Raw genomic sequence first — 17,136 nt, 5'->3', positions numbered from 1 at the left:
GAACGTAGATCTAAACTTATCTTTGTTGATATGATCTAAAATATGCAATAAGCTACTAATATAAAACAAATTAAATGTAGCCTTAATACAATATATGACTATCAAATACAAACAAAGGTAGGAGCGAGCTAGTACATATACATTATCTCATACATATGCATTGGATTAATCAAAGATTGATTAATTTCAATTCTAGATTTTGGTTAAAATTAAGTTGGCTCCATGTTGAGGCCTTACAGTTAATGTACCATGAGGTGCATGAATATAAGTAGGTGCGACATCGAAAGAGAAACGTTGCAAAATCATAGCTAATGTTAATTTCGCCTCTAACAAGGACAAGTTTTGGCCGATGCAAAATCGAGGACCGGTACTGAAGGGAAAATATATGGGTTGGCCTTTGGTCGCTTTGGAAATGCCTTGAGCAAATCTTTCTGGATTAAATTCTTTAGCATCGTTACCCCATAGTTTTATATCTTGATGTATAATACATAGTGGCAAAAGAATTTCTGTTCCTGCTGGAATCAACAAGTCCTGTAACTTCGTGTCCTTGTAAACTTTGCGCAACAGCATATAAGCTGGTGTGTAAAGTCTAAGAGTTTCGTTTAGAATCATAGTTACCTGCAACAAATTAAAGATACGTGTTCTTATAAGTGGGTTCAAATTAAATAAAAATCAATCATCAGATAGAAAGATTAGAGAATGAAGTTACTATTTTGAGATGGCTCAATCCTTGGAAAGTTGGAATTTCATCCTTGCCAAACAGTTGCAAAACCTCAGCCCGAGCTCGGTCTTGCCAAATTTGATGTTTGCACATCAGAATGAGTGCCCAAACAATAAGAGTAGAAGTTGTCTCTGAACCAGCTAAGTAGAAAATCTTGCATTCATCAACAACCTCTTTGGTAGTTAAACCTTTTCCCTTTTCATTTCCATGTTCTTTAATTTCTCTCATACTAGATTCTAGTAGTATGCCCAAAAGGTCATCTTTGGTGCCTACCCCTGCTTCCATCTCCTTTTTCCTCGAATCTATTATTTCTGTCAACGATTCTTCTATCTCTTTGCAAATTTCTTTTACTCGTCTATTCTTCTTTGTTGGCAAAAATCTTAAAAAATATATTCATTAGATTAGTGGAAATAAGGTAAATATATAGAAACAGAACATGTATGTTCATGTTCTTATATTGTACAAGTATATATGTTCGGAGTAAGAGTACTACATCATACCTCCATCCGGGGATGTAATTTGATGCTTGTGGACTAGCAATCGATAAATTGACTTGTTCTGTTTGCAAATGACATATTCTTCTCCCTTTCTCATAACTGCTGCCAAAGGCTACTCTAGAAATTATATCACCGGTTAAACTCTCAAGGTAAGGCCATACATCTATCTCTGTTGAACTTGATCCACCTTTCGAAATCATTTCTTCCCAACGAGTTGTCATCAAGCTACAACTCTCGTGTATTAAATGGAACATACTCTTCATTTCAAAGTAGCAGATGGAAAAAAAAAAAAAAATCAAGCACAACTAACATTTATAAATTGTGATCAAATGATAGATGATCAAGACAACTAAAAAAAGAAATATAAAATTATTCCTTATGATATACTACCCCGTCTAGAATTAATTGTCACATACAACATCACTAGTTCGTAAACAATCAATGCAACACGACTACAAATATACAATCGATATAATATGAACAATTTACCTTCAATTTGTCCATGTGAAATGCCGGGTTGATTATTCTTCTATGTTTAACCCAAGTTTCGCCTTCAAGGCCAAACAACCCTACCATAAGTAATTGGGTAAATGGATGATTTGGTTTCTGAAAATCTTCATATTTTATCAACACATCCTTTATCTTCTCTGCATTTGTGATGATCAACCAAGGAGTCGGACCCATCCAAGCAAAACATTGTTCACCTACAATGACAATAACACTATATAGTATCGAATCTTCGAAAAATAATAAACTAAAAAAGTACAGAATTATGCAATGTTTATAACCATTACAAAAAAGTTGAAGTTGATTTACTTTGCTTACCATACTTTTGAATAATGTCATGAATAAAACATACGATTCGAGGCAGGTGATCATCCTCCAAACTAATAGGTTTTCCCAAAGCGGTTTTTGTTTGAGTTATAATCTCCTTTACATCTCCAACAATCAATTTGTAGGGATTACCCTTAAAACCTTGCCTTCTTAGCAGCTTTTCCATTCTTTTGGGCCTTAACCAAACTCCATTTACAACTTTCCACAAAATAATTAATACAATTACTAGAATAATTGAAATTGGGTAATTGAGTGTGGTCTCCATTCTTGTTTCTGTAGGATGAATTGATGAAGATCCAAATGTAACTTATAAAAAGAAATGGAGGGAATAGTAAGACTTTATAATCCTAGATGTATACTACATAAGATTTTCAACAAAATATTACATGTGAGTTATGTACTCCATAATTGTTTTCATTACTACCATTTACCATTATTAACTAGTTTTTGGGCCCGGGCTATGCCCCGGATTATTACACGAAACTAACGGATTATTAATATACATTGTAATTTATGATTTAATTTTCTTGTAATTAAGTTTGTTATTCATATTGTCATTTGCTACATATTAATATTTTATTATTCAAAAGATTACATAAAAATCTCGTAGCTTCGTGGTAAGACATTTAGTTCTAAAATAAGTTGTAAGTTCAAATATTATTGTGAAGAACTGTTTGCCACTTGGCGTAATGAGTAGTTGAATGAATGATGTGGCATACTCAGGGGAGCTTACGTGACACGTGAACGTTGTTCGAAACGCCTTTTAATGTATTAGTATAGATTATTACTCCGTAATATCATTACCATCAATCGTTGTTTTTATTATTGTACGGAGTTTGTATTTTTGGTTACTCCATTGTGTTAACATAGAGAGTATGTATTTTACTGTGAGTATAAACTTGTAATTATTTAATTAACTTGTTGATTCTTATTAATTTACAAGTGAAACATGTTACTCTATTGTTAAAAAAAAATAAAAAATAAAAAATAAAAAAGAGTACAAAATTTCTCTGTCAATATTGCTCTTGATATCTATGTCATTATCTATATAGACACGTGGTACGTCTACATGAATTTATCGAATGACAAATTTATGTCCACTAACTAAATTATCTCCATCCCTTCAATAACAATAATACATTATAACTCCAAATCCACGATTATAACGTTCCTATCAAATTGCGATGGATTTGTTTTTGTTAATTATGATAGATTGTTACAGGTAAATGATTTTGGCACACGAGATTACAATTATCTATGCTATTCTTATATAAGGGTGTGCCAAAATCAATTTCCATTGTTTCATCTTAATTTTATTTCATAATTAAATAATGTCCAGCTGTGTTTTATTATTTTAGATGTTGTTGATTTAATATCAATGTGTTTCCTCAAAAAAAAAAAAAAAAAAAAATATCAATGTGTAAAAGCATAATGTAAGATATTAATAGTCAAAGTAATACATTGACAAATATGCATTGAAATATTAAATATTGTATAAGTTGTAATACGGGGACAATTTTTAAATGGCTACAATAAAATTGTGGCTATTATATTAAAACCAATTACAACCATTCATTTATATTGACTAATGTGAACCGTTTATATGGTTTAGTTTTATTATATTTTAAAAATTTAACAGAAAAAGAATTGTAAAAACTATCACGACCCGTTTCTTCTTTATTGATTAGTCTGTAAAAATGGAGTATGTGCGACGTGTTTTATTATATTTTGTGCAATAATGGTTGGGATAACAAAAGCCACATGTTTGTTTTTCTATGTGCTTTTTGCCAATAGTGATATACTGATATGGCATTAGATCAGATCAATTGTTGCCTCTGAATTTGGCATCCAATTAGAGTTGCTTGAATTTTTTGCAATATGTATCCAATTTAAAACAAAGAAGTAAAGGAAAAAAATTAGTGAGAAAGAAGAAATTAATAAGATTGACAACTGATAAGAATGTGATAATTTTTAAAAAAATTTGTTCAATTTTTTTTTTAAAAATAAAATAATATGTAACCATATCAATGGTTCACATTAATCAATAGAATTTAACAACTATGATTTGATTTATACAATGATTGTGGCCATCCAAAATCATCCTACGAGTACGTGAGAAATCTTATATAATAATGATGATTTTTGAATTTGATATCATTGTGTAAACTTAACCAAAAAAAAAAAAAAAAAAAAAAATTCAAGTTTTGAGTAGTTCCTTATAAAATTTGATTAACGAGCCGAGATTCCAATATCCATGAATATTATATGTCTCTTTGGTATTGTCTTTGTAATTCTGTTTTTCCTTTTCAGTTTAACATCCCAAATCGTATTTGGTGCTATTATTACCCAAATTTATAGTCAAAGAATGTCGACGTCCCAAAGTATTAAATCATTTCCCACTTCCACTTTTTTAAATTAAAATACCATCACCAAGTATAAAAATAGAGTCGTCTCAAAAAAAAAAAAAAAAACAAAAAAAAAATAGAGCTTAATAAATTAGAGTTTGTTGTTTCAAAAAAAAAAAATTAGAGTTTGTTCATAACATTGTGCTGTGCATATGGATGCAACTTTGTTTTTGGTCACTTCAACTTTGGTAATTGTCACCTTAATCTTGTTCATAACCAAAAAATGCTCAAACTCATTAGGCCTTCCTCCTGGAAAATTTGGGTGGCCAATATACGGAGAAACCTATGAGTATATTTCACGCCCTGAAAAATTCATGCGTGAGAGAATGATCAAATACTCGTCAAAAATCTTTAAGACCTCAGTACTTGGGGAAAAAGTAGCCATTCTATGCGGTCCTTCCGGTCACAAATTCCTCTTCTCCAACGACGGAAAATTGTTCGAGTTTTGGATGCCACCATCCTTGGCCTCAGCTCTTTCTGTAAGAGATATTGACAAGAATTCGTGGTCGTCGAAATTAGTACAAGAACAACTTCACAAGTTCCTTAAACTCGAGTCTATGCAACATCTTGTAGCCATCATGGATTCTAAGGCGGCTCAACTTTTCGACACATTTTGGGCGCCTTATGAACAAGTCAAGGTTCAACCCTTCGCCAAAGATTTTACTTTCACACTAACTTGTTGCTTGTTTATCGATTATAGCAGTCAAGAACAAGTGAAGGAAGTTGCGAGACCATTTTTCGAGCTGCACGAAGACACGATGTCAAAGTCAGTCAGTTTGCCATTCTACTCGGCTAAGAAGAGGCAGGAAGCTGTTAAGAACAAGATCATAAGTATTATTAAAGAGAGGCAATTCGAGGTAAAAAACAGAGAAAAAAAAGATGATGATGATGATGGTGGTGGTTTTTGTGATCTTTTGACTCGAGTTCTTAAGGCTTCTCATGAAAGTGGGATGATTATCGATCACAAGGTGATTGCTGGGATGATTAACAGTCTCTTATTTGCTAGCTTTTATACTATAAGCACTGCTGTCACGTTTATAGTATACTACCTTGCGGATCATCCTCGTGTCTACGACAAGGTCTTACAAGGTAAGAAGAAATATTTGATTTTCAGGCGTGTCTAGTCAAAATAATGCATGTTATTAGTTGTTGAAAATTTTAGACGTGAAATAATACTAAAATAATTGTAATTTTTTAATTACTTGTGAGAGCTGAGAGTTAGACTAACAGAATAAGTACGTGTTTAAATTTACAATATGTAAAGTAAATTTCTAGCTTAGATAGTTACTTTTTCTTTTTATCGGGTAGGTTATACTCACAAATTTAGGAATTGTGATTGTATCTTATTGTAAATTTCGAATTTAATTGATCTGGTTGCTAGAGCATTTGGAGATTGCTAGATCAAAAAAGGCAGGGGAGCTATTGAATTGGAAAGATATTCAGAAAATGAAGTACTCATGGAATGTGGCATGTGAAACTATGAGGCTACGACCACCCGCCTTGGGAAGTTTTAGGGAAGTCCTCGCGGATTTCACTTACGCTGGCTTCAAAGTCCCAAAGGGTTGGAAGGTACAATATTTACCCTGTAATTCCTATGTACATTGTATTATAAACGGATAATATAATTAATATGAAAACCGAAACACCCATTGTATAGATGTAATTATCTTCAAAATAATTCTTTTGGTATGACGTTTTTTCTTAAATGTGATGAATTTGTATTAGGTTGCTTGGAATGCTTATTCGTCACACAAGGATTCCGAGTATTTCCCTAATCCAGAAGAGTTCGATCCTTCAAGATTCGAAGGGAACAGTAATTCTATACCACCCTACGCATTTGTACCCTTCGGAGGAGGGCCTTTGATGTGTGGCGGAAAAGAGTACGCAAGAATTGAGATACTTGTTTTTCTGCACAACTTAGTTACTCGTTTCAAATTCTGGAAAGCAAATCCTTTGGAAGAAATCATTTACACCCCAATTGCAACTCCTCTTGAAGGTCTCCCAATTCGTCTAGAGAAAATTAAGTAATCACTACTTAATTAATTATGTAAATTAGTATTATCATACGGAGTACTAATTATAATCATCCATGTCATAATGTTGTTTAATATTTCATGTTTCTTAGCTTAGCTTGGTATTAAAAAGCTACAAAGTACATGTATATGTGCTATCAATTAATTAAGCATGTATGTTGTCAAAAATTAATTAAGCATGTATAAAACCAATACTGTATGGTCCAGTGTACTTTACCTCCACCTCAAAAAGTTTTTTGGGTTTCGATTTTGCATGTTTGCAAATAAAACTTTTATATTACGAATGCTTCATCCGAATCTTTATAGTTGCAATACACACTTTATCACGGTATTTAAGAAAACTGGATCTTGCATGTTATAAAACACTTAAAATGGGGTTAAAAGATTGTTAGGTGTATAATCAAGTGTGCCATGTGATTTAATTAAAGGTAATAGTACAATTTTCATGATAAAACCTTCCTTTTATGTTGTGTTGCAACTATTGTGACATTTTCATTTTAAAGAAGTGTTGCAACTATAAAGAAACGAAGGAGGAAGTAATATTTTTAGTTTCAAAAAAAAAAAAAAAAAAGAGGAAGTAATATTTTTAGTTTTGTACTTTGTTTTTGTTTTTAAATAATAATACGAAGTATTAAATACTACTTGTATTAATTATTAAAGCACTGCTTGCGAGCAAACATTTTGCATATACATGAAAAAGGAATACTTGTACTAGTTATATCGATCCAAATATTCGAAGCACTACCTGTTTACATCACTTGCATCATATTGATTTTTTGCACTATTCCCAAATTTCACTTTGATAATTTTTTCCCTTTTTTTTTTTTTTTTTTTGACAACAAAATTTTTTTCTTGTTATCATATGAGATATAACAATAAATGACAGTAAGATGTTATTGGGTCTATTTTAATGTGGATTCTCAAAATATTAAAGATATTTATGATCAAATATATCAATTGAACCAAAACTAACCTCTTATATACACTCAGATCCGCATAGAAATAGGTGTACCCAAGAGTGTTATTTTGCTCATCATTTAATATTAGTTGACTTATTTTAAGTTTAATGAGAAAAAAAAAAAAACTAAATAAGCAAAAAAATAATCCTGATATATACCTTACATCCTGATATATGTAAAAATTTCACGATCGAATGGAGAGATTATTTGCTAACGTGGGTATATTAGATTGGGCGGTAGAGGTATAACAATCACATATTAAAATAGACCTTCAAGTAGAACAATAAACGAACGAATGGAGTAGAAGTTATTGATTATTTTCTATATTATTGGAAACTCAATCACGATCATTGAAAAATATTTATTTTCCTTTTTTGGTTAATGATAATTGATAAATATTAGTGATCCTTAGTTTTAGTTCGTACTCTTTGAGGGATAGCTAAATAGCCATAAATTCCGTTTCAAAAAAAAAAAAGCCATAAATTCAGTACAGTATAATAAAAATATCTACAGAATTTATCAATCACTTTCAAAGGAAGGAAATTTGGCCAGGGCTTACAAACCTTTAAATTTTGCAAAAAAGCCCAGATTTCTTCTACGAGAAGATAGTGTTACACCCAGGTGTATGGAATATAACCATGAGCATCTTATTCTCATTTTGATTATTATTTTTCATTTAATTATTAAATGAATAGCAAAAACTAACTTTGAATTAGTTGGGTACACAGCACAATACACCCGACCACCCGGATGTTAGTATACAATATTTCAGATAAAAAAAATTACTGTTAAAAACAGCTCTCGTACTCGTTAGCAACATTGGTTTGGAGATTTATCTATTTCTATGCACATTTTGATCTTAAAATAATTTTATTTCTTCCGTTCTTTTATAATCACAACGTTGAAGAATTTACGCTATCCACACAAGCTCATTTAGCTATCTTTAGTGATTTATGTGTTGGAAATTAACTAAAAAAAAGTTTTCTAGAATCTTGTTTGTCTTGATATATATGCTTCCAAAATATTTACTTTTTATGTGTAATTTTAATTTAAGTAAAATAAAAGAAATTTTAGAAATCAAATTCTATACTTACGCTAGCAATTCCTAACTTTGCAATAAATAAAAAAGAAAAAGTTGAAATATACGAAATTAAAGCATACCAAGTCCAATTCAACTTGATTATACTCGATACGTTAAAATCACCATATGTAGTTAAAGAGAAGTGAAAATTGTGTCATCAAAAGTGCTTGCAATATTTAGAAAAAACCTGATAAAGTATTTCCCTACAAAGGGGTTGTACTTGATTATTAGCTTAGCTTATTGCTTGTGCTTTCCGTCACAATTTATTTGCAATGATTAGACATTTTCTCTATCTAGTTTATGTTAAATAGTTGCAAATAATGTGTAACGGAGGTAGTAATTTACTTTTTTTTGATGATGGATTGAGAGAATAGCTATGTATATTTATGCAAATAGTTTGATATGATGAGCTCTTGCCGTCAACATGTATGAATGTAATTCATATGCACATAAGTATGTAATATACAGTAATTTAAAGATTGCATGAGAATAAGTCTTGTTTTCAATCTTGGCATGTTCGTCTTAATAATGCCATTAATTCAATCTTTTATTATGATTAAAATTGATTAACCAATTTCCCTAGTTTAATTTGATTTATATGTTGATTTTGCCTTTTTGTTTATAGCTTAATTTTAATTTTATTAGTTGATATACCGTATTTTTTTAGTTGGTAGTGATTGGTAACTACTGTTTTAGCCTAACCTATTATAGTTAGGGCCTGTTCACTTCAGCTTAATTTCAATTCAGTTCAGTTCAGTTTAGCTCCAATCAGTTCAGTTCAGTTCAGTTCAGTTCAGCTCAGCTCAGCTCTAATCAGTTTTGTTCAGTTCAAGTCAACTCCTAATTCCCTTCTCACATAAAATATTCATTTTAGCTCTATACAGTTCAGTTCAGTTCAGTTCAGCTCCAATCAGTTCAGTTCATTTCAGTTTAGTTCAGCTCCAATCAGTTCAGCTCAGTTCAGTAATTGTAAACATGCCCTTAACCAATGCTCTTAATTTGATCCTTTTTCATGATTATGTTCTTATGAATGAATTCTCATGAGTTGAATTCAGTGAATTCACATGCACTCTCCAACATTGAATTACGTAAATACAATTGAAGGACAAATTTATTTGAACACATTAACATAATACAACTTCATTCTTACATAAGGAAATAAAATTGCACATGGGATCACCTTAGCTAAGTACACAAACGAACCAAGTCGTACAATATACATCTTACTAGCAACTTTGAATAATCTCTTAGAAAATAAAAAGAAATGTACTTGTTAATAGATAGTACGAGAGTTTCCATCTAGTCACTTGTTTTTCGCGGCATCAATGGAGTCCTTGGGAGGGCGAAGGGTTCCGAACCATTTGTCCATACAAATTGTGAAGTTGCCATAATTATTTTGACAAGAAGTGTGATGAATAGTATGGAAATCTCCATCCATGAAAGGCCAACGTAGCTTAAAACCTTTACCATGTACTAAAACGCCCCACATAGCTTCCGTTAGGTAAAGCGCTAAGTGTGTGAAAAAATGGGTTGGAACCATTAAAAATGCTATTCCATGTGGAAGTTCCATTAATATTCCGTCCAAAGGATGCAACGCCCAACCTATATTAATTATAATCCGTAACAATTAAATTTGTACGTTATTAATAGAACTAGAACTATATATATAATCATGTAATTAATGTTCTTAAATTAAGAGTTGAGTAAGGTCAATTGACATATCGTACCTGCAAAGGGGGAAAGGCTACTTTCCTTGTTGTAAGAATGATGACGGGAATGAATAAGCCTGTAGACCGGCCTTATTTCGTGCATATATCGATGAATCCAGTACGTCCAAACTTCAATGACGGCAAGATAAACAAGAGTGGAAAGAACATAGATTGGTAAACCAACATCGCTTATCCGAGTATAACATCTTGTCCAGCCTGTTTCCGCAAGGTACTCTGTTACTGTAAGAAATAAGGCACCTGATGGCATCAATTCCATTGATTCCTTTATCTGCCTTATCATCTCCTTTCTTGTTGCCACATTCTCTGTCATGTCAATAAACAAATTTCATTGTTAATATTTATTTCTCCGTTTTTTTTTTTGTTTTGACAAAACGTAACAGTATTCATAAAATTTATTAACTCTGATTTTTTTGGAACATACATAATGACGTCTTATAGTTTAAATTAGCACAATGATCTGAATAGTATTATGTATTCACGAATATCTAATTATGTATATGAGTACATACATCTAAAATGTTCATTGACTAAAGTCGTCCTTTTTTTTCTTTTTTTTTTTTTTTTAAGTATTTTTTTTTTTAATTAATAAAAACATACAAAGTAGGATATGAGTAGGGCTTAATAAAAAAAATAAATAAAAAAATAAAAAATGCCTTTTGGAGAGGAAGAGTAGTATTTCCAATAGTTGAGACGTAAAAGGAGAGTGGAAATAGCAAAGACAAAAACTCCGCAAATGCAATTTCGGAGCCATGACTGAAGGAAGTGAGGCAACACAGCGCGCACAAATTGTGGCAGCAACATCTCGTTATACCATGTTGATTCCTCCACCAAAAGTTTCAAGTAATTATTGTTACCCATTTTCAGAGATAATGTTTTGCTTATTTAGGAGTGGTGAGAATTTTTATGTATTATGCTCTCTTTTATTTGGGTTCATCATCACATGTCAAACTACTGCTATTTAAATATATTGTTAAACAAGGGTCTAGCTGGACAACACCTGCAAACCAAGAGAGAGAGTTCACTTCACAAGATCAAAGGAGGTTCCATTCCAAAACCATATGGCAATAGCAGACCCTTAGCCTTACAAAGTGATTAACTCTCCCTTTTTCAACTAATGTAGGACACTTACATATGGTGTTGAGAGGTCTATTCGTGAACTTTAGCCATTTAAGGTCCCATATCGTGGGCCTAGCTCTGATACCATGTTAAACGAGGGTATGGGCCGCACCCACAAACCAAGAGAGAGTTCACTTCACAAAATTAAAGGAGGTTCCATTCCAAAACCATATGGTAATATAGGATGAAGAGCCCCTTAGCCTTATAAACTGATTAACTCTCCCTTCTTCAACTAATGTGAGACACTTACATGTGGTGATACTTAGGAGGTCTATTCTTTTTGTGACAATGATATTTTAAATTTTACATATATATATATATGTATATATGTATATGTATATATATTTCGTAAATTGGATCTATAAGTAGAGAAAAGAGTACTTATGAATGATTCTCTCTTAATGTTTTTTTTTGGGTTACAATAAGAGTCTTGGTATAACCTGGGTTAGTCTTAGTATAAATCCTATCTATATCGATCACTACCCTTGCAATCTTACTTTAATTTGTCTTAAAAAAATCAGCACTAGGCCAGGTGTTGAGGGGCGAAATCATGGGGGCTTGTACAGTAGTGGAGGTCCTAGAAAGATTATTATACATGCTATTAAGGCAAGAGAAGTATAACAATCGGAAGCTTAATTGGTAGATAAATCTTGCCTTCGCCTTGGTTAGTTTCATTAGCAAAATACCAACCAAAAATTCCTAATAAAATTATATTATGATTAATTTGCCTAACAACCCCTCTAGGACTGTAGGAGAACTTCGCAACACACTACTAAAGATAGAATTTTTGTTAACATATATATTGGAGAAGTCAATAATACAACTTGAGCATATATTGACAATTCTTGTAAGCACCCGCCACCCGGGTATGCCTAGAGTTAGGTACATCAAAGATAATTTTCTATTTAACTTATTTGGGTGTATGAAAAGTGTTCTAAGCATGGATTGCATAATATATTGTCTATTATGTAATTTTTAAATTATATAATTCATAGTTCAATTGAAGTTTGCCACTAGCTATTCAGAATTTTTTGTTTGACAATCTTCTCTGCTAATTGATACATTAGGCAAAATATAATCATATTAATCTTGTTAAATTTATCTCAATGTATATGCATCTTTCATAGTATTACCCTTTTATATTATAGCTTTAACTCAACCATAATTTAAATTATAAATTTTTGAAGTTATGCATCGACAAATATAAAAGTCAAACTATTGTAGACAAATATAGAAACAGAGTGAAGAAAGTACTACGCATATATCTGTTACGGAGTATTATGAGTTAAACACTTAAACTTCATTTAATTATAATACTCTTGAGTAGTATGCATGGAACAGATAAATAGTTTATATATGCTTGGATCCACTTATATTGAAAACTGGACTAAAATACTAGTAATATCGAGTATTATTGTTTTATACAAGTAACTTGCATACAACTACTCCGTATACAAGTATACTTTTGTGTGAAAGTGACTACGATATTCTCCTCAAGAATATTCCCTTTACCATACATTCTTATAATTCAATATATTGTTGTCCACTTGGCATGCATTGCGTGATGATGTGCTACCTTCGTTTTAATTTATTGTTCAGAATGTTTATTAGTTTATTACTTATATTCCATTTTCATTCTTGAAATTTGAAATCTTGGCAATATTCATAAGTTAAGAGATTTTTTTTAATTACTAGCTCTGAATACATATACAACATTGAGAAAGTACGGGATGATATTATGATATTGAACCCTAAAAAATGTGTGTTAGAAGTCAAAGGTGGCAAGTGCCTTGGCTTCTTGGTTGATGAAAGAGGTATCGAGGCTTATTGAGTTTATCTGATTCATCTCAATAAATAGCTTATTACTCCTTTCGTTCCACAATGATGTTTATGTTTGGGTAATATTAAAACACCTTGAATTTATTCTATTATTATCTACTTATAATTAGAACTTGTGATTAAAAAATCTTAAAATGAGATGACAATCATGACACGTACAATCATATCCATATTTGTAATTGTGGAAATCGTTCGTTTGAGATCAACAATTGAATACACATCATTATCTGATTACCTAATTTGATTGTTTTCAATGTGTGGTGTTGAGTCTGCCAAACCATCTAAATGCTTAAATAATGGTGATAATAAGGATTTTGATACAGACGGTCTTGTAATGTTCTCTCCGGCGACATCGATATATGATGAACTGATGATATGACGTAGATATTAATGCTATGAGTAGTAACATTGTATGGTTTGAAATTAAACGAATAAAATCTAATTGGAATATGTTATTTATAATTTTGTTTCTATGAAAAATTATAAAGATCGATTTAAAAAGAAAAAAAAAAGGGTTTTTCTAAGCTATACCCCTAAGGTATTCGAGTTTCTAAGGTGTACCCATGTTTTTTCAAGTTTCTAAGTTGTGTCCCTCAACTCACTATCATTAATGAATGGTACCCTCATTGGAACTTCCATGTCACCTAAAGTTAACTATAAATTTAATAGAAAGATGATAAAAGGTAAGGAAATGGTAGGAGAAAGAAATCTTAGCCAACGCAACCCTAATAATGAAAACTGAAGCCATGAAATCACACTCTTAAATAACTTTTAAACAACTAATAAGGGTACATTTTAGTATTGATAAGGAGTTGAAGGGCACGGCTTAGAAACTTGAAAAAGTATGGGTACACCTTAAAAACTCGAATACCTTAGGGGTATAGCTTAGAAAAAACCCAAAAAAAAATGTTATAGTAATAAGTTATTTATCTATTATATGTTGATTCAACCGTCGGTCCCTTAGCATTAAAATTCTTTGTTCCATCCCTGAAACCTTATATGCATGAGTACACACATTTTTATCATTGTAATTATTGTAAAATCATCCATAAATTATAATTGTAAAATATCTATGTAGAATTTCAGACTTGAATGGAAATGAAAATATCTGTTATTGTACGTAGAGCCTGTTTACATTTACTGAACTGAGCTGAACTGATCTGTTTGGAGTTGAACTGAACTGTGTTAAACTGAACTTATTGGAGCTGAACTGAACTGGGCTGAAATTGATCGAATATTTTATGAGAGTAGGAAATTAAGAGCTGAACTGAACTGATTGAAGGTGAACAGAATTGAACTGAAATTAAGTGAAGTGAACAGGCCCGTAATAGTGTTTAAGTCATGAGCTCATGACTCTCATGAGCTAAAAATGTACGAAGTATATACTTGTATTGTAATATTTATGTAATTAATGTGTTTTCCCCAGTTCATAAATGAACCAAACATTTCTATCTTCATTTTGTTATGTAATTACATACATTAAGGAAAAAATTTACCTATATCTAGGAAGGAAGAAGAAATGTTTTGATATGTATGTTAAGTGAAGGAGAAATGTTTGATATGTATGTTAAGTGTTGGACTAGCTATGCAAATATATCATCACATACATTTTTGTACGGTAAATTTTTTCTTTTCTTTTCTTTTTTTTTTTTTTTTTTTTTTTTTTCAAATTTCAGTTTTAGATTCTAATGGTTTATGTCTTAATCAAAAAAAAAGTTTCTTAACCTAATTTGACACTCATTGAACCTTAGCTGGATACCATTTTATTAATATCTTTATAAGGTGAAAAATACATAACCTTTTGTGATAATTTACCACGCAATTCAGATAATTATATTAGTTATTACCTACATACATACAAAGTACTTTGTATATATAAATATATAGACCATATATGCTTTGTAGTACGTGAAAGTGCAACTCAAAACTAAAAAGCCAAAACCCAATCCTACCACACTATAACTTCCCTATACAAATGGCTGCACCTGTTTGTTGTCTACCCAACAATGATCTTGCATCAAGACTAGTTCAAAAGATAGCTCAAAATGTACAAGATAAAATACCAGAACAATTCTTGCACAAAGATGGTTTTCCTGAATCCAAAGATGTCCCCGAGTTATGGACTGATTCTCTCCTCATTGATCTTTCTCTCCTTTCTTCAGGCGACAATGATGAAATCGCCAAGTTCTGTTCAGCTCTCTCCACCTGGGGTTGTTTCTTGGTACACACATCTATCCTTCTTCGCCTTTTTTATTTTTTATTTTTTTGTATTTTTTAGTCCATGCTTAGCAAAACTTCAGTTCAGTAAAAATTAAGTTTTGAATTTCAATACTTAGCTTGTGCATAAATTTTAAACTAAAACTCGATAGATTTGTTCAATTAAAATAATTGGCGGTTTTATGATAAGGTCAAAAATCATGGGATAGAAAGCGCTTTTCTAGAAGATGTGATTGAAGTTTCAAGGAAATTCTTTTCACTTCCCTTTGAGGAGAAGATGAAATACTACACAGATGATATCTTCCAAGGGTATGACACTGATGCTGTTTGTCAAGGTTTGGATCAACCAAAGATGAATTGGAATGACAGGCTATTTCTTACAATGTACCCTAAGAATAAAGGCAACCTCAAAGCGTGGCCTGAGAACCCCTCGAATTTCAGGTGATCCCCGTGCTATGAACCTTAGCTTTTTTTAAGAGCCCTTAGAAACAGAGGAAGTATATCATACAAAATACAATTTTTTTATAGCATATTCGTACAAATTACAAATTAATGTAACCCAATTTTAGATTGTTAATTAATTTAATTTGTTACTACAGACCTATTATAGTAATATTCTAAAATAATTTTTTATTTTTAGGGATACTATTTTAAGAATGATTTTTTGTTAATGTTTGTGACAGAGAAATTGTGGACGAATATTCCAAAGAAATCGTAATTTTGGCACAAAATCTTTACAAAGCAGCGGCAAAGTCCCTGAACATAAAAGAAGACAGCTTCTGTTTAGAGAAAGAAGGGGTAATATTGTCAAGATTTACCCTTTACCCGAAATGTCCACGTCCCAAAGATGTACTTGGGTCCAAGCCACATTTGGATGGTTCAATCTTTACCATAGTTTTGGCTGACCGAGAAGGCCTCGAGGTTCAAAAGGATGATCAGTGGTTCAAGGTTCCGGTCATTCCAGGTGCCCTATTTGTCAATTTTGGTGACTTTGGTGAGGTACGTACCTCGTAACATAATCAAAACTAATTATTCTATTGTGCATATATAGTAAGTAATTCATTTGATTTATTTAATACTTGGTATATGTAGTACCCCGTAATAAATTAAAATTACGACAATCACGTACAATATATTGACTACGTTCACGTTCCATAGGTATTGACTAATGGGGTGTACAAAAGTACAATGCATAGGGTGGTGACAAATTCTACCAAGGATAGGTTATCAGTGACAGCATTTTGTACCATGGATGCTACGGAAGAGCTCACACCCTTGACCGAATTGGTCACACCAAATCGGCCACCTTTGTACAAGAAGTTCAAAGTGTGCGATTATAAGGAGGGAGTTTGTTGCATGTGTGGGCCCGGCGAAAACGCCATTGATGCAATCAAACTCGACTTTCCATCCCTTTAATTTATTTCCGGAATCTTATACGAAGTACTAGTATTACTTAAGCTTTAATGCCTGGTTTCTCTTCTATCAAGTTTGATCGGAAACTTTGTTGTATAATAAATAATTAAGTTGCTTTGTAATATAGATATAAATTTATAGTTTTATACTACGTTTTTTTTTTTTCTTTGAAGAAATACATTATGTATATCTTTAGTTGTTCTTCACATATATATACACGCAATTTGTATAATCTATAATATAAATTTTATGTATGTCCGTATGTAATGAAATTAATATTTGGTGTCATAA

The 17,136-nt window shown here is 31.6% G+C and overlaps 4 protein-coding genes across 4 annotated transcripts; 2 read left to right on the top strand and 2 right to left on the bottom strand.

Annotated features, from left to right (window-relative positions):
- Nucleotides 1-61: 61 nt before the first annotated feature.
- LOC145613483 (cytochrome P450 CYP72A219-like) lies at nt 62-2,444 on the bottom strand. The gene is made up of 5 exons (XM_081668599.1): nt 2,044-2,444; nt 1,708-1,922; nt 1,222-1,475; nt 710-1,100; nt 62-618 (listed from the first exon to the last, which is right to left on the bottom strand). The coding sequence occupies exons 1-5, from the start codon at nt 2,315-2,317 to the stop codon at nt 193-195; spliced, it is 1,560 nt and encodes a 519-aa protein (XP_081524725.1). The 5' UTR covers nt 2,318-2,444; the 3' UTR covers nt 62-192.
- Nucleotides 2,445-4,201: 1,757 nt separating this feature from the next.
- Nucleotides 4,202-6,781, top strand: LOC145615518 (beta-amyrin 6-beta-monooxygenase-like). Its single transcript, XM_081670593.1, has 3 exons — nt 4,202-5,546; nt 5,839-6,026; nt 6,183-6,781. The coding sequence occupies exons 1-3, from the start codon at nt 4,610-4,612 to the stop codon at nt 6,483-6,485; spliced, it is 1,428 nt and encodes a 475-aa protein (XP_081526719.1). The 5' UTR covers nt 4,202-4,609; the 3' UTR covers nt 6,486-6,781.
- Nucleotides 6,782-9,619: 2,838 nt separating this feature from the next.
- Nucleotides 9,620-11,202, bottom strand: LOC145615184 (delta(7)-sterol-C5(6)-desaturase-like). Its single transcript, XM_081670256.1, has 3 exons — nt 10,914-11,202; nt 10,258-10,563; nt 9,620-10,132 (listed from the first exon to the last, which is right to left on the bottom strand). The coding sequence occupies exons 1-3, from the start codon at nt 11,116-11,118 to the stop codon at nt 9,834-9,836; spliced, it is 810 nt and encodes a 269-aa protein (XP_081526382.1). The 5' UTR covers nt 11,119-11,202; the 3' UTR covers nt 9,620-9,833.
- Nucleotides 11,203-15,114: 3,912 nt separating this feature from the next.
- Nucleotides 15,115-17,136, top strand: LOC145613184 (protein LATERAL BRANCHING OXIDOREDUCTASE 1-like). The gene is made up of 4 exons (XM_081668247.1): nt 15,115-15,436; nt 15,623-15,873; nt 16,116-16,431; nt 16,591-17,136. Exons 1-4 carry the CDS (start codon nt 15,191-15,193, stop codon nt 16,846-16,848), a joined length of 1,071 nt encoding a protein of 356 aa, XP_081524373.1. The 5' UTR covers nt 15,115-15,190; the 3' UTR covers nt 16,849-17,136.

The sequence above is a fragment of the Chenopodium album genome, chromosome 25 (genome assembly GCF_948465745.1).
Source record: "Chenopodium album chromosome 25, dcCheAlbu1.1, whole genome shotgun sequence".
NCBI classification, from domain to species: Eukaryota; Viridiplantae; Streptophyta; class Magnoliopsida; order Caryophyllales; family Amaranthaceae; genus Chenopodium; species Chenopodium album.
The sequence above is the reverse complement of the archived record's forward strand: the minus strand, read 5'-3'. Positions and strand labels throughout refer to the sequence as shown.